The sequence below is a fragment of the Aplidium turbinatum genome, chromosome 9 (genome assembly GCF_918807975.1).
Source record: "Aplidium turbinatum chromosome 9, kaAplTurb1.1, whole genome shotgun sequence".
Lineage (NCBI taxonomy): Eukaryota > Metazoa > Chordata > Ascidiacea > Aplousobranchia > Polyclinidae > Aplidium > Aplidium turbinatum.
In genome coordinates this window covers 14,700,285-14,720,901 of record NC_137480.1, presented here as the reverse complement: position 1 = coordinate 14,720,901, position 20,617 = coordinate 14,700,285, and the positions used below count along the sequence as shown (strand labels likewise).

Below are 20,617 nucleotides of genomic sequence, written 5' to 3'. Positions count from 1 at the left end.
TGCGATTGCAACTGGTCGCCGGTATGTTGATGAGATGATCAATTTTTAGACGGGCATTGTCATTTCACAGCGAATCTAAACCGGGATGCGAATTTGTAATTTTTTGGTCGTTGGACACAAGAACAGTAAAGAGCATAAAAATTCCCAAGAGCACTTTTTCTCGGAGAAATTTGGTTTTAACGTTCTCGTTTCGGCGTTTTCAGAGCCAACTAAATTATCTCCCGTTAAGGTTTCTGCGTCGGTGGTTTGAACGCAGCAACGACAAGACGCTTTAAAAAAGCATCCCCAGATTCAAGAATAAAGATTCCCTCATTCAATCAAATAAAGTCAATGTAAAAAAACAACTAGTGGAAAAATGTATATGCACCAAACAGACAATTTGCTAGCCTATGTTATCAAGCTAGCAATTCAAGAGTTTAGAACATCTTATCACTTTGTTTTATTTCTTATGATCCTAACGAAAACAATAACGAACATAATAGATGTACGGTATACACTACAGTCACGGTCTTGTGTTGATGATGAGCTCGGGTAACGAACAATTAGGTTATCATGACAGTAAAGTCTTCCCATTTCAGCCATAAGTTATTTAGACTGCTAGCCTACAAGGATACGTTATCGATTCAGTACAGAAGCAAGTTTTCAAAATGAAACATAGCAATTTCTTTTTTGACGCAGGACAACTTTTTCAAAATAAAGGTAGACGTAGGTACGATATGCAATTGACAGGAAAGCGATACCGGCAGAGCTGTGGAGTCGGAGGGATTTTAGCGTCTCCGGAGTCAGTCTGTTATAAACCAAAGGAGTAGAGTCGCATACTTTTCGCCCGACTTCAAAGCTCTGGTTACCAGTAGTAAAGCTCTGTTTTCCACAAGCGAGCGTTTTGTGGAAAAATATAAACTTAGGCCTAGGCCTTACTTGGTGAATTTGAATCTGTTTGAAATTAACTGCGAGTTGAATCAGACCGTGTTCACCGCTCTCCGTCCGGTGGGGCCCACTCATTTTAGTCTGTTTAAAAAATTACTACATAAGCTCGTTATTTAATAGGTCAAATCATGCAGGGCCATATTTACTGCTTTCCAAACCTCCCGACTGGGGGCCTAGGGGACAACTTTTACTTAGTTCGTGCAGCGTTTTCGGCTTGCAACTTCGCATGCACCGGTAACATTAAATATGGCATTTTTTGGAAATTTCTCTCGCTCGCTTAACCACACTTCGTTACCCTTGGCGATACTGGACATGCATAGTTGGGGATTAAGGAAGTGAAAAAAAATTTGTGTTTAAAAAACAACAAAATGATGCAATATTTCAAAGTAAACACTGCTCACTCAAAAGGCCTAGTTTAACAATTAAATTGATAAATACCAGTGTTGATCGAGATAGGTTATGAAGTGAAAATGCTATCCGCAAAAATCAGATAAATTCTCGAAGTTCTAACTTGTTGACAGGCTACACCACACCTTCTGTGGTCGTGAATGAATTTTTTTGCAATGGTAGGTGAACTTGAATTTTAAACCAAAACTTCTACAGCAATCCAATTTTATTTTGATTGATTACATACAAAATGTCAGAAAAACAAACAAAACATTATTGTTCATAAAAATGCCTAAAAAAGTGACCAAAACAAGATTATAGGCTATTCGTCAAACTTTTCTGGGGGGCAAGCCCACCACACCTCCTTCAGTTTTACTTTTCGGACTTTGTTCATTTATGTTTTGAATTGTTCATGTATGAAGAAAGGGGCGATCTTTCCGGCTATCAGCAGAAGGCTGTAGCACAACGGTGTAGCTTCCACGCTAGCCATTCAGACCACCCAATCAACTATGTTTCTCGGCAGCCGATTTGTGGCAAGAAATCGGCTGCCGAGAAACATATTGTTCATTTATGTTATACATTTTGCTTTGTTAACTCTGGTCCTTCCCCAACTTTTTTCTAGACCGCTACTGCATTGTCGAATGTCGACACAGCCTATTAAACCTTTTTTTCTAGAAAAAATAGAGTTGCTTACTCTTTGTTAAAATGATGAATGTAAATTTTTCCCCACATTCAAAGAGTTTGCGGCCCTAAACGCTTTCCGGTTCTATTCTTAAAAGCAATCACTAAACATAGGGGCCCACTAGTGGATTTCGGAGGGGCCCAAGATGGTTCTCACCCGGCCCTGGCTACTGAAATTTCCGGATGGCGGTTAGAAAGCTTTGCTATTCATCAATCATTTTGACAGTTTAGTTTTTTATAAGCTAATTGCAATTTTATGTTATCAGATATAATTAATTGTTATTAGTTACGAAAATGTAGATGTTAACCTAATTCGAAAGCAACTGCATGATGTACGTCAGAAAGATGAAAAAGTACCTCGGTGTTTACAACATCTAATATTATTAAAATGTAAACTAAAGGTATTTGCCAAAGTCATTTCAATGTTTTATCAAAGAAAATATACAGGCCTACCAGTAAATATGTGCCAATATTGGGTACAAACAAATTAAAAATTGTATAAATAAATGTCAGCAACAACACAACCTAAACCAATCATACAAAGCAAAATTTGAAAACAAACAGTTTTTAAACACATACGATAAATAAATTACCTTAAAATATTATAAATTATCCTAGGATGTTAGTAATGCATATCATACAATCATAGCCTACATAAATCGTTCAAAATATTCCAATTGCTCCAAGAGAGATTACCAATAAACTGCAAATAATATTGTGAGTACAGAATACACAAAATATGAAGTTACAACGCTATAATCCTTGAAGGATTTCTCTAAGAACAAAGAGAAGCCATAAACCGTTGGCATGCAAATCAACAGCCTTTCTTCTGTGCTTAGTGACGAAGCCTTACTGTAAATTTGCATTGTGCAATAACATAGCAACAGGCTGACACAAACAGCTGCAAGAAAACAAAGTACATTCTTTAAGTATCCTATGAGATGTAAAGAATTAAAGGTGACTTTAAAGCGTAAACATCTATTGAGGTAGGTAATGAGGACAATAACTTCTGCTACAACACATATTCCAACTGTTAGTCTAGCAACAAAGTGCAAGGAGGTGTGCAACATAAAATGAACAAGTATGACTATAGCTCCGGAATATACGTTGAATGTTCTGTTCCATGTTGGATTTCGAGCGTATACTGAAAACTCCACTGCATCACAGGATTTTCTGCAATAATAAACATAATGAATAATGATTTGAAAGCTAAGATTACAAAAACATGGAAACTGCAGAATAGATCGGGTGCTGCAGACTGCAGTGCTACTATAGGTATACCGCTGTATGTCACCTACACAGGTGACATTATTATAAACTTCAAAATTATAAATCCCATTGTCTATTTGATAAATGGATTAGATAATGCAGCAGTAAATCAGCCTACTGTTCAATTCATGAGGAATGGATAATACAGTGTTACACTTCACGATATAGTATAAACAAGAGGTAGATCTCACATTATAGTGTGGTCGACAAGCGTTATCATGGGCTGCGGAGCTGCTATAAAAGGGGTTTGGCTCTGGAGCTGTCAGGTTAAATCAGTGCCTTAGAAGTTGTCAGGCTTCATTGGGATCCGTGAAAAAAATTGTGGTTTGTGGAGTCGCCAAATAAGTTTGGGAAACCCTGGTATATAGTATTCTGAAGAAACCAGTAGCAGTAGGCTACTAATGGATAAGTACTACTAATAATGGATTCATTAAATTCAGTAGCTTACTGCTTAGTAGATGCATGGTGCTTACCTTACTGCTTAACCTACTACCATATATTATACATTACTGGCTGATCACCTCTTACAACACTTTCGGTCCCTACATAACAAGCATCCTGACTTGTGATATCCTTCAAGTGCATAATTGTATACTACAAGACACAATCCACTAGTTGCTGAAATAACCATTCAGTGCACAGTAAAGCAATAACAAAACATGTACGGCAGGCTGTAAGCTTAATAATGAAATAAAGTCTATCATCACCTATCAACTTTTTATGTTTATCTCCTGACATTAAACATTTTCAACACATATATATATACTACAGTAAACATGCAACAAGCAAAACTAATAATTTTGGAAAAACTGTGATCTTACAACATTAACTTTGACCTGACCAAAATTTCAGTGTCGCCACAAACGCAATGGTTCAAAAATTTTTGCTGGTTTGGAAATGTTGCCAAGAGCTTATTAAAACTTTGTATCTAATCTTTATGCACAAAATTAAAAAAAAAATTATGAAAATTTAGTATCCGGATCCAGTTGCTTTGAAAAAAAAGATTCAGATCCGAAAAACGGTAAGATCCGGCTCCGGATCCTGTACACTTGTAAAACACCAAGGAGCTTTATTTTGACCTGCAATTACAACAGTGGTAATCACAAAGATCTGTTCTAAGTGCTGGGAAAGACAACTTACTTCCTGATCCACAAACTACTTCAAACAAACTTACCTCTTGATTAAACTTTCTTCTTCGTTAGCCATAATTTATTCCATTAAAATTGTGACAGACTACTTCAGTTGGTCAAAAACAAACAATATTACATTTCAACAACTAAGATCATTGACGATTCACAGAAAACTTTATTCATAAGAGACCTGGTAAAGTCAGATACAGTTAGACTACAGTAAATATTCGTTCTTTTTTTGGGTAGTCATCACAGATGATCAGAGACTGGATTTTCAGGCTCCGCATCCGCTCCGAGCTAAACTTACCGTACTCTGCATCCGGTTGTTTGGGGCAAAATTTACTTCCGCATCATGTTTGCGGTAAAATGTATATCTGCATCCAGTGCTTATCAATATATTGGAGAGTCACAATATCAGTTATTTGTATCGAATTTACAGTGTCATATGCAATTGCAAGCGTTTTTAATTATAACATATTATAACTTAGATTAGTGACGACGCAAGCAGATAAAATCTGCTCAATGCCTGCACTACAAATGTTTGCCGGCACACTGCACTGCTCCGCAAAAATCTAAAAATGTTACATTGCGCCCGCAAAAATCTGAAAGCAATACAGTGTACTTGCACTGGTGCATGGCAAAATTGATACATGTAAGTAAAACAAATTTTGGACAACATTTACGCTACCAGTGCAGATATATTATGAACAACTGGTAATTATTATCTACATCTAGTAATTATTACTAATTATTATCTATTCCATCCTTGATAACTCATCTGAGTTGCCTTTTTTCTGGGTCCTGTACTTCAAGTACCGGTAGACTTGAAAATTGAAATGTTTCTGTGTATCTCCTTTATTCTGATATGTGTACAACTGTACATGACATACTTCCTATCTTTCAACACACATTTCACACTAAAACTGCTGTCATCTAAAACATCACTAGGCTACACAAAAATCACTATTGCATATTCTTGCCACTAATCTCTTATTGCCTACTTTAAAAACTTTAGTCGATTTGATTGCCTGCAAAAAATAATCAAAGCTTTGTATTTGAACGAAATAATGTTGAATAGTAGCTGTAAACTGAAATCTTTCACATGCAATAAACGACTACACGTAATATGTAATATACACACAATACACATACATATATGATTCTGAAACAAGCAAGCTGGAGTAAGGATGTGTCTAGTTTACAGCGGCAGTGCTCACGCGACTGTGCCTTTAACCCAAGTCAGTGACAACTCGACGCAAAGCTGTATGTCAGAAGTTGAAGCAAAGCTTGATATGATACAATACTAAACAGCTTGAATAATTTAGCGGCGAAATTTGAGATGAGTGAAAAGTTTCAAAATCTAAACAAAAGACTGAATGAAGTTAAGGAAATGATTGAAAGAAAACAGTCACCTGGAGACAAGTATCAAAAACAAGGCTGATAAAAATTTGGTAGTGAAATTATCTAGAAAAATCAACAGTCAATACGTTAGAATTTTTTATGGATAAAGATAAAGAAACAAATGCATTCTTACAAGAATCTAACCAACTCAGGGACCCATTATGAAATGCACACTCCACTTAACACTGCTGTATAGCCTATTAGAATATACCTACACAAAAAGCTTAGCCCACATCATGTTTTAAATGGGATTTATTTTTTGGCTATTTACAATGAACAATTTTGCAGAAAAAAAATCAACATCTAAGACTGTAGTCAAGAAAATAAAATATCTTCTGACAGGTGTCAAACCCACAATAACGTTTGATGTGAACGACTCGATTACATATGTCTTGTAATACAAACGAATTTATTTTCACAAGAGTCAGTTCAACCATAAACACCTAAAAATCGATTTCGATCAGCTGCTTCATCTTCAGTTAAGCATATTCTATTTGAATAAGCTTATCAAAAGATGATCTAGGTGCTAGCAGATCGAAATCGATTTGGTCAGAAATAAAAACAAACTGAACTGAAAACTAATCTCGATTATTGCATTATAATGTTTTCCAGTTCATTGACGTGCTGGTACAAGGTACCTGCAGCTAATAAGGCTAGCTAATTTTCAAACCTCAATATTTTTCTAAATACTGCATAATTTTTAACGAAACTTGGAATGAGGATACTTTTGGTCTATCTAAACCAGTGGTTCTTAATCTTTTTTGTATGTTTTACCCTTTTAACAAAGATGGATATCAGATTTACCCCCAATAGATAAAATGGTAGTCTACTCATTTATTAAAAAACAAAAGTAAAAAATTCCATCAGTTATATTCAATGCGACGGCTGCCGTTGCTTTTTGGCAACTAGTTATTCAATGTCTGGTAAAGTAGGAGATAATGCACAACAAATCTCGGATTCAACATGAAGTTGGTTTCGTGCTTTAGATTTGATAGTAAGCAATGCAGAGAAGCCGCATTTGCATAGGTAAGTAGAAGAAAACGGGACAACACTAAAAGGCGGACATGTGGAAATAAGCCGGGCGTGAAATGGCATATTGTCTGTGGAAGTAGCGCTTCAACACCGATGTAGAAAACGCGGAAATACGATCTTGGATTCCTAAACACGAAAAAGGCGGAAATGCAATTTTTAACAACTCAATACCGAACATTTTCTTATGTTGAAATATCATTGAAAGATATTGTTTAGAAGCAATTGTGAAGTCATTAAATACTTGGACTGTTTTAATTCCACAGTTATTGGAGTAAATTTCGAAATTTAATGGAATTTATTAAAATAGGAAAAAGGCAGAAATGCGATTTTTAGCCACAACTCAATACCGAACATTTTCTTATGTTGAAATATCATTGAGTTATCGCTATGTTAAACAATATGGACACCAAGATCGTATTTCCGCATTTTCTACATCGGTATTACATCGCTACTTCTGCGGACAATACGCCATTTCACGCCAGGCTTATTTCCGTGTTTCCGCCTTTTAGTGTTGCCCAAGAAAACGTGACCAGAACATTCAGAGCTAGAATACCTATGCTTGGATAACAATGATATCAAAACTTTTCTAGGTTGCAAAAGTGAAACTCATCTTTTGCAAAAGAATTGTTTGTTAATTCTATAAATTCATCTTGGATTGCTTCAGGAACATCTTTCACTTTACATAAAAAAGGATTTGTCGCTACTTTCATCAAAATGCTGCACCAGTATTTATCTAGGGAAAATATCGTTCAAACTCCTCCTGCAAGTTTTGAAGATGACCGATGATGTTATTCTTCAAGTTTTGATTGAGATCATCTCCAGCTATCTCCGTCAAGCGGTGAAATGATGTCTACAATACCTACAGCTGGCACAATTTTTCTGTCCCATCAACTGATGTGGATATTTTGATTGATAGCTCAGTTAACCCCCAAAACAAGGAAATTTACCCACAGGGGTAAATTTACCCCAGTTTAAGAAATGCTGATCTAAACAGTACACCTGTGAAACAAGTTTCTAAGCAAGAGGAGTTGTGAAATATTAAAAAAACTCAAGCGGGCCTTATTAGATGCATGTGTTGTGAATAAGGCTAGTTTGAATTTGCACCCAAAGATGCAGAAAAAATGTATTTTCACAATAACAACACCACAAAATAACTTCTTAGAATCGACAACACAGGAATAGAACTACTATTCCCTTCTACCCAGGCTCCATTTTTTTCAAAGCAACATGGTGTTTTTAGATATGGTAGGGATACTAAAGTATTTTGACACTGAAATTATGATATTTCCATTGCAATAACAAATTGGATTAATGGTGTAACAAGAATTGTTTGGGTCACTCAAGTTTTTAACCCTCACTTTCTTAACCAGGGGTGCACAGTGCACACTGCACAACAGTACCGTACAATTTTCCACATCCCCACCTTAACCAAACTTTCTACAATTCACACTATTAAAGCTCTCATTTCCTTCCATTTAAAAATTATCAAAATTTGCCCAATCCTTAAAATATTTGCACTTTCAGCAAAGCTGGCTGTAACTCTGAACAAGTATCTAAAATCAGTGTCTAGGGGGTATTTGTCTCACATAAACACAACAAGTAAAGTTTTGTTTATCTTTGTCTGTCTTTCAGTTTACAAAGAAATGATCTTGTTACTACAGGTAACAAACAAATCAGCACTGTCACTCAGGGTTACCAGATTGGCCTTTTTAAGGCCAAATTTCTCGAATTTGGCCTTTTTTAAAGTCTGTTGGCCTTAGAAATTATACATTTGGCTTTTTTCTAGTATGGCCTTAAATTTGGCCTTTTTTTAATTTATTCTTCAAAATGCATAGGTCATCAATATTTCTCATATATCGCAACCTTACCAGATGAAAACCATAATATTCACCATGGTTCAATACATGTTTTAATCTATTCTTGTTCAATACTCGTAAGTTGTAATGTGACCCTGGCGCCAAGTCAGACTGCGCTCACCCTCTAAGGCAGCCAGTGGTGCCAGATGTCACCACTGGAGTGGATTAAAACTCATCCGTTACAGTTCTTTTATATGTACTTGCTACTTTTCGGGCTACTTCAGAAATATTTTTGCTGTAATTTATTAAAATCCACTACAAGTCATAAAATATCAATAAGTGTGAATATTATAGACATTACGTTGATGGAAACAGGCAAGTATCCATTTGGCCTTTTTCATATAATTTTTCCTTGTTTGGCCTTTTTTGTTGTATTAGGTTTGGTTTGGTTTTTGAATCTTTATCCTGGGACTGACAAAACCTTGATAGGTTATTCCTGGTAGTTTCACCTACTTGTAGAGGCTCTTGACGCAGGGCCGTTTCCGAGTGAAGTTTTCGGATTGTTGAAGGGTTGTGGCCGGGGAATTATTCCATTCACTAGGTGCCGCTGAATAGAGAGCAGTTCTAAAAGTGCGTTTCTCGAGCGCACACCCCGAGAGTCGAACCAACGCCACGTGATCTTGAGCCAGGCGCGTAACCACTGAGCTAACGGGGCGGACTAACGTATTATTTTGGCTTTAAGACCTTTTCATAGTCTGACAACTCTGCTGCTGAATGCTGATATTCAACAAGACAAAATCCAAGATCGGATTCTGGCACATTCAGTCACGACTTACAATGCTTATTATATCTATTTTATCTCCTTTGAGTTTAGCTTATTTTTGGCCCTTTTTCTACCTGTTTGGCCTCAAATTGGCCTATTTTTTTGGTGAGTTTGGCCTTTTTTGCAAATTTCAGTCTGGCAACCCTGCTGTCACTTGAACAAATCCAGTCAGTATGCTGGTCATACCCAAACTGTAGCATAATAGGATTTTAGGTTGATAGCCTAAAAAATAAATAGGCTAGGCTATTAATTAGAAACAAGAATATCTTTACAGCTACAATAATGTCTTTAGGCACAATGCTCACTTTCCTACCCCATGGGCCTTATTACCAACATTAGCCTAGTCTGATCATCATTATCAGTCTTGCTTTTACTAGAAAAAAAATTCAAATTTATTGGTTTTACTGCATCAGCATGCACATATCTTTTACATAAAATGCAAAAAAACGGAAGTCAAAGCGGTTTGTTAATCAATCAATCAATCATTTTATTTTTCGTCATTAACGCATCCGGGACGAAAAAGATACTAACTACAAAAATCGATATAAATCTACCAGCACCATCAGTAGTTAGCACGGCCACAAAACCCAAAAAAACAAATCGCAAAAAATAAAACAAAAACAGAGAAGCACACATGTTGTTAGTTAACTGCAAAGCAGTCAAAAATATGTGAAAATTAATAAACCCACTTAATTTCAATGCTCCCAAACTTCAACTATCCGTAAGTAACAAAAAGTTCTGAACTTTAGTTTAGGCTGTGTCTGTCAGTGCATGCCTGGTCCGTGAAACTTCACCAATCACCCTTAAGTCAGTCTCAATTCACCATAGCAGCAATCAGAGCTTCCAGTTTTGTTTAAAATAATAATAATCGTGTTGGCTGTTGAATACTGAAAAGTTTGGGTGTTCATCAGGACAATTATCGTTTCTAGCACTAGTTGCAACGTTCATTTGATAAAATTGAAAGTAAAAGTAACAACAAACAAGATGGTTTATTGCTTCACTGACGTTTCGAGCGCCATGACAATACGCATCCTCAGAGCGAATAACATACAAAATAAAATTTTACAAGGTTGTATACTGCAGTGCGATTGAAGGCAAGAAAAAATAAAACACGCAATATACACTGCTTCAAATTTTTATGTTTATTGTTGGAAGTTTTTACATAATTCAACGTGAAAAGTAACCGCTCACACATCATTGGCCAATTTTTAAAATATTGCGTGTTTTATTTTTTCTTGCCTTCAATCGCATTGCGGTATATAACCTTGTGAAATTTTATTTTGTATGTCATTCGCTCTGAGAATGCGCATTGTTATGGTGCGCGAAACGTCAGTGAAGCAATAAACCATCTTGTTTGTTGTTAGTTTTACTTTCAATTTCATCAGATGAATGTTGCAACAAGTGCTAGAAACAATAATCGTGTTTTTATTTGCGCCCACTGCGATAACATTAAGGCTACCGTATGTCCTCTTTTAGTAGGATTTGTCCTCTTTTTTCATAAAAAATGAATTGTTTTTCGAGGACACTTGAAAATGCTCAAATGCTCAAATAAGGATAACCCAGCCAGCAAGCCCATATGGGCCCCACATGGGGACCCATATGGGCTGATGTACGGGCCCCATGTGAGCTTCCCATATGGGGCCCATACACATTGTGTCCGCGGGCATCACATTGCCCCCATATAGGCTGCCCATATTCATTCATGGGTTTCATGTGGGTTGCTCACACTCAACCCACAAATCTAATATGGGCTGCCCATATGTAACCCATAAATCTAATACAGGCTGCCCATATGTATATCAGGTATATAGGCCTATATAATTGCAGACAGATGCCAAAGTGCTCTAACTGCAAGCAGTGAACTTTGCGCAATGCATAGCAAGGTGCCCCCAGAAAAGTGCTCAATCAGCGTAAGCCAAGAGGACAGTGCACCCCGTTTATTATAAACTGGAATGGCCATAAAGGTATATACCTCCATGTGACATTTTCCTATTTGTGGTACGCAAGCACCAAAAATAGTACTACTGCCAACCTTGCCAAAGTGCTCCAACTGCAAGCAGTGAGCTTTGCGCAATGCATAGCAAGGTGCCCCCAGTAATTTTGCTTGTTCAATTTCATTTTGTGTTTGTTTAAAAGATCAATAAAAGTCGTTTGAGACAACTAAAAAATCTCAAAGTCTAGACAAATGCTGATCGAGGTGTATATCATATTAGTATGGGTTGCCCACAAACCTTTGAATCACTGTGTGGGTAGCCCATAGTCTGCCCATAAAAAATGTGGGCAGCCCATGGTCTGCCCATAAAAAATGTGGGCAGTCCATGGTCTGCCCATAAAAAATGTGGGCAGCCCATGGTCTGCCCATAAAAAATGTGGGCAGCCCATGTTCTGCCCATGAAAAATGTGGGTAGCCCATGGTCTGCCCATAAAAAATGTGAGCAGCCATGGTTTGCCCATAAAAAGTGTGGGCAGCTCATGTTCTGCCCATGAAAAATGTGGGCAGCCCATGTTCTGCCCATAAACAAAGTGGGCAGCCCATGGTCTGCCCATAAACAAAGTGGGAAGCCCATAAATATTTCATGCTTAGCCCATGATCAATAATTTTATGTGGCTAAATTTATTAAAATGCATTTATATGATCACGCATTTGAAGATTGGAAGTTTTATATTCCACCTTGTCATTTAGCAACACATTCTGCAAGAAAGCCCATATTGGGCACATATGGCAAAAGCACAAAAACCCACATAGAACCCACATGCCCACAAGCCCATTAAAGTAGTATATGGGGCCCATATGGGCTTGCTGGCTGGGAAGCAACAATACCAAAAAGGAAAATACAAACGAATTTATTTTCACACGAGTCAGTTCAATCATAAACAGCTAAAAATCGATTTTGATCAGCTAGTAGCTAGAATGCTAATCATCTTCGCCTATTCCAGGGATGCATAGCCTATTCAAATACCGTACAAAAAAAGGAAGTATGAAAAGTATGTTTTGTGTGAGCTGTGGCAGAAGTAGGCTCTCCTTGTTTCAGAAAAATGTTTATTGACTTTGAAGTTGACAATAGTCAAGAGCCTATAGACTACATTGCTTGCTGTGGATATGGTGGTTAGGCTACATTTATTTCTGTGGCAAACGAAGGCAGTGTTACTCGATGACCTTGTCAGATATATTTTTATTGTTCCACTCTTGTGTTGCCTATTAGAATGAATAGACCACAATTTCATTTTCCGAGTTCACATCCTTTGATTGGATGCTTATTGCTTATGCTGTTGTAGCGATCCATTATTTCATCGTATAAGTTTTCCTGCCTTTTACTAAAGTTCTGTAATTTTCCATGCAACTGCTCCCAAAGAAAATAGAAAAAAGGGCGCACACAATAAAATGGTTTGTTCGTCCTTTGACGAGAGCTTTATCACATCAAACCAGCTCAATTAGACAAAGAGCTCTATCACATCAAACCAGCTCAATTAGACAAAGAGCTCTATCGCATCAAACCAGCTCAATTAGACAAAGAGCTCTATCAAATCGGACCAGCCCAGTTAGACCAGTTCAGCTCTCAGAAAAACATTAAATTGATTGTTTAATTAAAATGTAATAACTCGTGATAATGTTTCATTATTCTGCAATTTCATTATTCTGTACTGTTTAAATTCAAATTGTGTTATAGACCTACAACATTATACGAACACCTTCTGATAACTTGAAATTATAATTCGAATAACAATTGTGTGGAAGTTAGATTTCATGGAGTCAGATAGCCAAACTAGATAAGTTAGATAAATAGAAATTTCACCAAGCAGTTAGACAGCCTTCATCTTAATTCAACTTATAAACAAACCATTCTCATACTTAAACATATACTTAAATATAAACTATCCTTATGTACGATAAATAATAACCTAAATAATATATATTACCACATTGATGACCCCGCACGTAAGTAGGTTTTTAAAAATAAAAGTAAGTTTACAAGATAACCAAAAATATGGAGACTCTGGTAAGTACATTATGCTACAAAACTTTTATTTCAAGCTCACAATTATTTTGTAAAAACATGTCACCTTTTATCATTTCACGCGTCGATTTTTTAACAATTTTTCTGTAGCGTATTGTAGCCTACTTTTTTAAAGCACCATGCCGGCAATTTATTGCTTGTTAAACGTAACTGATTTTTCTTGTTCGCTCAATAAAGCGAATCGTTCAACGGCAGACTACTCCTTTCAGCAGCCGATGTCGACAAATTATTTAATTTTATGCCGAAACGCCAATTGCCAATGTAATGTTTTTAAACGTTGCTTAGATAAAGCCTACTAATTGCCAACAAGTTGCCTTTGCAGGGAAACATAATTATGTAATTTTTTGTAGTATTATCGCAGGGTCAAATGTTACTTAAATACTTAGCTCATTTTAATATACTTTTTTTGCAACTAGCATGCAACTAGCATGCAACTACATGCAACTAGCATAGAGATTACGAGGTTCGAACCTCAATCTCATTTTTCTACAGACGTACATGTGCAGGCACAGCTCTGCAAAGCGTTATGGTGTCGCTTCCAAGCAACCATCCGTGAGTTTGTGCGTCTTTTTACTCCGACAAGGAGATCTCCGAATAGGAGAAATCATTGTGAAGACTTTAATTCACAACTTTGCCACCCTTATGTTCTCAGCTGAAGCATCAGTTTGTATAACTCTGTGGCGCAAAGACAGGGGAAATTATGCGAAGCCACCCAAAGAGGTTGTAGTTTTCGTGTGCCCCAATTTTTTTTAATATTACTAGGAGCTAACATGATTTAAGAAACGTTGTTTCTGTTTTTTGTTTCCATTGCACTACTGTCTATGCGCAGTTTTGTTTTTTTTACCCTGTAATGGAACTTTTTGTGTAAGCTTGCTTGGCATTTGGACATATATTTTCTTTTGTCTCTTGAGAAGGCAGAATCGCTGTCACGTGTTCTGGTGCTGAGATCGACAAAACAGCACTATCCATCACACTTAACTTTTACTCAGCAAAACCATCCATTGATGACATCACTCGCCTCGACTCAACTGACACTATATAATTTCTTTCATTTGTAATTGTGTATCGAAATATGGCTGATCAACGTTGGATAACCGTCTTGTAGCATATTGCTGAAAATCTTCCCGACAACCCATAGGGTTGACTGCAAATCTTAGTGTTCAGTGTTCACGTTGGGTGAACAGTTTTCGATGTTTTATTGTGTTACTGTATAACGTTTTTTCTTAACAGTGCTATTATCCCCACAAATGATGTCACACGCTGTGAACAACAGTGATGGACCTTCGAACCCCGGAAATGTAGCTAAACAACAACCTTATCAATCAGTGACGTAATCCGGCGAACAGTCGACGGGCAGCTCATGTGATTCAAAGCTGCAATATCTTTCGTTTACGTTGTATTTTAATATTGTAATTACGTAACTTTTTACTGTAGCGTTTGTGTCTTTTTAACAGCGCCAAGCTGTTGTGCTAAGACGAATGGTCTTAAGGATTGTCCACTCCAGCATTCGTCCATTTGTTTATTTTGCAGTCTGCAGAGCAGCAATGTAGGTTATTTTTGTTTGTTCTAAATACATGTGACTGTTTAATCAACCATGCAGTTCCTTGCAGGAAAGTTGCAGCTTCTTCCAGTATAGCCATTTCAAGTACTTTGGAATGAGGTGCACCTCAGCCACTTTGGCAGCTCTTCGATGTCTGGCTATATAAGATGGCCTACCTGCGTTTCAACAGTTTTTGCCTCCACTGCAGGTTATATTACTTCGTTGCAGGAAAAATGCAAATATTGCATTAATACGAAATCGTTGTCTTTTTCTCCACTGCCTGCATCCTTTCCAATGCAGAACCAGACAACCAGTGGTTGTCAATTTCAACCTTTCTCTCTGTATAGGTTGTCTGCTAAGCGTTTTTGTTTATTGTGTATGGTTGAATATGACTGCGAGTGGCATGCAAATGCGCGCATCTAACGGTTGGCATGGCATGTTACTAACCTATTTAACCTATGTTGGGCAAGCATGCATATGCCCACGAAACATTAGTTTACATACTGTATGAAACAACCGCATGGTTTTGAATCATGTAGCCTACTGCACCTTTTTTATTTCTGTGTTTTGTTTGCAGTTGCTGAACGACTGTTAAGACTTATGAACATTTACGATTTTGTGAATGGTATTTAGACCTGTCGATGCCTATGTTCTTTTGTTTTAATTAGTTTTGTTCGCCTTTCAAATCGTATCTTTACATGTTGTACAGGTCGACTTATAAACCAAGTCGCTCAATATTTTAAAGTTGAACTTGTAATCAATTTGCTTTGCCTTTTTCAGAAATCTTACACCACATTCATTCATGAACACCAGAAGGACGTGATTATGCGTACTGCCGCCTGAAACGAAAAAATGCTCCAGAGCCACCTGCACTCGACTCTCTAGCGCCTCTCAACGAATACAAAAAGCCAAATGCCAACAATTAAATGCTACGACGACCTCAATGATCTCTAGCAAACCAAAAGGAGACAAGGCTGCTGCTGCATTTGCATCAACTCAATCGGCATAGTCTGCTTTTCAACAGAAAGAGCCAGACAAACAATGAATGCCTGCTACGGTTTGCAACGGCGCTCACAAACAAAACAACCAATTCTTTTATGCGGTGGACTCTTCTTATACAGCACAAACTCAGACATTCCTTTGCGGAAGGCGGTGGAACCACGCAGAATCACTTCGCGACACGATATCACAAACACAACACCACATTATCATCATAAACACTAAACATACCTATTTCATACTATGTCTGTTACAATTGTGTTAACGTTTTTAACTCCTTAAATTTGAACTAAACTTGGTACCCTTGGTTCCAATTTAGCCCAAATTTGGGGGGGCCTCTGTAGCGATCCATTATTTCATCGTATAAGTTTTCCTGCCTTTTACTAAAGTTCTGTAATTTTCCATGCAACTGCTCCCAAAGAAAATAGAAAAAAGGGCGCACACAATAAAATGGTTTGTTCGTCCTTTGACGAGAGCTTTATCACATCAAACCAGCTCAATTAGACAAAGAGCTCTATCACATCAAACCAGCTCAATTAGACAAAGAGCTCTATCGCATCAAACCAGCTCAATTAGACAAAGAGCTCTATCAAATCGGACCAGCCCAGTTAGACCAGTTCAGCTCTCAGAAAAACATTAAATTGATTGTTTAATTAAAATGTAATAACTCGTGATAATGTTTCATTATTCTGCAATTTCATTATTCTGTACTGTTTAAATTCAAATTGTGTTATAGACCTACAACATTATACGAACACCTTCTGATAACTTGAAATTATAATTCGAATAACAATTGTGTGGAAGTTAGATTTCATGGAGTCAGATAGCCAAACTAGATAAATTAGATAGATAGAAATTTCATCACCCAGTCAGACAGCCTTACTATTAATTCTTATCAACAACACTTTTATAAGTTACGTAAAATAAATATAACCACACTGTCTTACACCAAAGAATAGGATAACGCTTTTCAGCGGTGTGTGGAAGTAGGCTATCTGTCGGAGAAAAGTGTTGGCATTGATGATGTTTATTTGTTTGATCCATACAAAAGCTAGTGCAAAGGCGTCTTAAACCTGATAGCTAGCTTGCATTAGCTTTTTTAAATGATGGCACATTAGAAAATGGACAGAATAGCCTAGTTCAAACCTTGCGGAACTATAGATTTTTTTTTAATGAATTGTTAAAAATCGAGCAATTCTTCGTCTGCAACAGACTATGGCTCAAAATGCAAATTAGCCTACATGTTTTCCATGAGGAAAATCAAATGACCGGCAAAATGTTCATCGACTGAATCTGACAAGTAAATATGTTGTGTTTTTGAGTTGTCACTTTTGCTACATAAGCCTGTAATCATCTAATTCTAAGAAGATGTAAAAATGGTTTAAACGGAAAAAACCCTGCATTTTACTTGCTTACTAAACATGTCGTCTTTTTGGATGATGAAAATATGGTAGGCCTAGATAACATACAGTAGCCTAGCCTACACTGCGATCACGGATGCGATACAACAGACTACAGGAAGCAGCGAAGTGACATATAGTCTTCGAGTCAGCTGTTCCCCTTATTTTGGCTTGCCATTAAGTGTCTTTGCCGAGACACAGCCAGGTGCTCTGGAGCGGTGTCGAACCCACGTCCTTTCGAACGTCGCGCAAACGTTCTCACCACTAGGCTACCCAGCCGATCAGAGCATCCAGTTAAAAGTGGAATTGTTGCCTGGTTTGATAGCAAGAAAGTCTGTTCTATGTTGCTGTTTTTTATGGCTTCCAAAGATATTGCTCCATAATGAAGACTTCATTGCATGTGCGTGCACCCCATACCGGTGATCGCTGATAGGCTATGAATTTAGGCTACCTAGACTACGGTTTGGTTTCGCACGTTTTTGTGGCAGTGGATCACACGCAACTTTTCTATCCGATCCGCTCTTTCGTTTTACCTTCAGAGATTTAGGCCGAGTAGGCCTATCCTCCCTTCGAATTGTCAATCCAGCGTCTTGACAGCCGTGGCCGAGTGGTTAGCGCGTTGGGCTCGCAGTCGAGAGCCTGCATGTTCGACTCCAGCCACCCGCACTTGCTGTTGTTTCTCTGGGCAAGAAACTTTACGATAATTGCCTCTACCCAGTGATCGATTTCGAGTAATGGGTAGTACCAAGTTTAAGTCATAAGTAGAGTAGACAACCGGAAACAGACATTGCCGTCGGCTGCAGCGTGGGTCAGGTGTATGTCGGAAGGCGTACACCGATGCATAGCGCTCAAGTCCGCTTTCCCGCAATGCAGGATAAAGATAAACAAACAAACAAACAAACAAAACAAAATAGAGCATCATCACCATCAGCTGTCATTTCATCTATCCGTGGTGCGACTGTATAATTTATAATTGTGTGATCATTAACACGATATAGAACATTACCGTGGCGTACACAATTGATCTAAAGAAGCACGAACATATCCCTCATAGATGTCATAGGTGTGGTAGGTGGTGCATTGCTCGGTCCAGGGTCATCGTGGTTAATGGATTCAATATGGTGGACAACTCGATGGCTGGTTCAACAACGCTTTCTGGAGAATGTAATGGGTAAGGCATCGCTAACTTACCAACTACAGTAGGCTACGTCCAGATCGAGCACAATGAACACAGATTTGGTGTAGGCTACCACGTTAGAAATGATTAAGGGCCCACTTATTTTAGTCTCTCTAACGTTTTTTGACTGTTTAAAAATAAAAAAATACCACAGAAGCTCGATAATCAATAGGTAGCTTAAATTAAATCATGCATTTTAGATAGCAGTTAAGAATTGAATAGGAATTTGAAACGCTAACAGTAATTGTGCGTTCTCAATCGGCAGTTTGATACACATATAGCCTACGTAGTTTTACGTATTTTTTGCGTTGTGTATCTGCCGCATGCTGCTTTGCTTGGAGCATTCTAATCACCCTGACTTTCCTTTAAATCAACCGTCTAGCGTTAAACTAAAAAACAGTACCGTAGCCTATGGTTTTTCTCAGTCATTGGGTGGTGCGTTATTTTCAGTCAGTTCACCACGGAGTCTTTTCTTGAAAGTCAAATTTAATTTTATGTTCTGAATCATGATTTCGATTCAGTTCAATTCATTCTGATTGTAATCAAGTTAGGCATTATTTGGCTGCAACGTTTCTGATCTGGAAGTTTGTTTTTTCTATACAATAAACTCATAGGCCTACTAGCTGAAAACTAAGGTAGGCTATCATTCTCAGATCATCCCCACTGCGTACCATACTCGTGATGTTGCTGTAGCAATTACAGCTAGGTATGGGCGGATGCTCCAGACAAATTGACGTCCGCTACAAGCCCACTGGATTTCGGGGAGGGGGCGAGATGGTGCACTGCTCACACGGCCCCGGTTATGATGGAGGTGAGCGATGGCGGAGTTATGAGTTCAGTAGCCTATATAGTAATATTGTTTTCGTTCAATTTTATTTCCACCATCAAAGCTAATTAATATTATTATTTGTTTGCGTCAGGCAAAGCTGTCCATATATCCAAAACAAAACAACGAAATAATACACACTCTGCAAATGCACAAAGGTCACGAAAAGCCACTTTGGATTGGGTGTCGTCAAATTAAGAGCTCACTAAATATCTACTGTTACAAATTTACATAGGCTTCAATGAACGTTGGAACTTGGAAGTATTCAGAACGATAAAAACCAGGGGCGTTGACAGGGGGGTCTAGATGGTACTTTTGGATCCGGGCCCGGAATATTTAAGGGGCCGGGATTTAAAAAATTCCTTGCGATTTCAAACATTATCAAGATCTTAATATAATCAGATCTAAAGGAATTGCCATCAGAGATTAAAACAGCCATTTCAGCCCTTAGATGGTAAAGTACCGGGCCCCCTTCTGGGTACCGGGCCCATTCCAGCTTTCTGGTGGTAAAATAGCCACTTCAACCACAAACAGTAAAATAAAAATTTAGTCTAGTAGCCTATAGTGATTTCCCTAACCACGAGTATTACCTGAAACACGAATTTCAAAATAAACGGGCTAATATTTATTCAAACTCAAAACTGAAATGGCACAGGTAAAAAGATTGCTATCCCTATTTCTGCACTAAAAATTAGACCAAAACCGCTTTTCAGATTGCAGCAATCACCAAATTTTGACCTAGGCCCAAACACCTTTCCCAAATCAAATTGAAAACTTTCTGTCTGACTTTGCGTCGGCAGCCGTGGCCGAGTGGTTAGCGCGTTGGGCTCGCAGTCGAGAGCCTGCATGTTCGACTCCAGCCACCCGCACTTGCTGTTGTTTCTCTGGGCAAGAAACTTAACGATAATTGCCTCTACCTAGTGATCGATTTCGAGTAATGGGTAGTACCAAATTTAAGTCATAAGTAAAGTAGACAACCGGAAAACAGACATTGCCGTCGGCTGCAGCGTGGGTCAGGTGTATGTCGGAAGGCGTACACCGATGCATAGCGCTCAAGTCCGCTTTCCCGCAATGCAGGATAAAGATAAACAAACAAATGACTGTCTGCAGAACTGTAAATTCTCTTCTGGTGAGCCAAGAATGACCAGTAAAACATCAATGGAATTGAGAAGTAACACTCTAGCGCCATGTGACAAATAAAAGTTCAAAAAAG

At 37.9% G+C, this 20,617-nt stretch overlaps 1 protein-coding gene across 1 annotated transcript; it reads right to left on the bottom strand.

Moving 5' to 3' along the window:
* Positions 1–422: 422 nt before the first annotated feature.
* LOC145777291 (uncharacterized) lies at positions 423–4,578 on the bottom strand. The gene is made up of 2 exons (XM_082588640.1): positions 4,439–4,578; positions 423–3,168 (listed from the first exon to the last, which is right to left on the bottom strand). Exons 1-2 carry the CDS (start codon positions 4,468–4,470, stop codon positions 2,688–2,690), a joined length of 513 nt encoding a protein of 170 aa, XP_082444766.1. The 5' UTR covers positions 4,471–4,578; the 3' UTR covers positions 423–2,687.
* Positions 4,579–20,617: the final 16,039 nt, after the last annotated feature.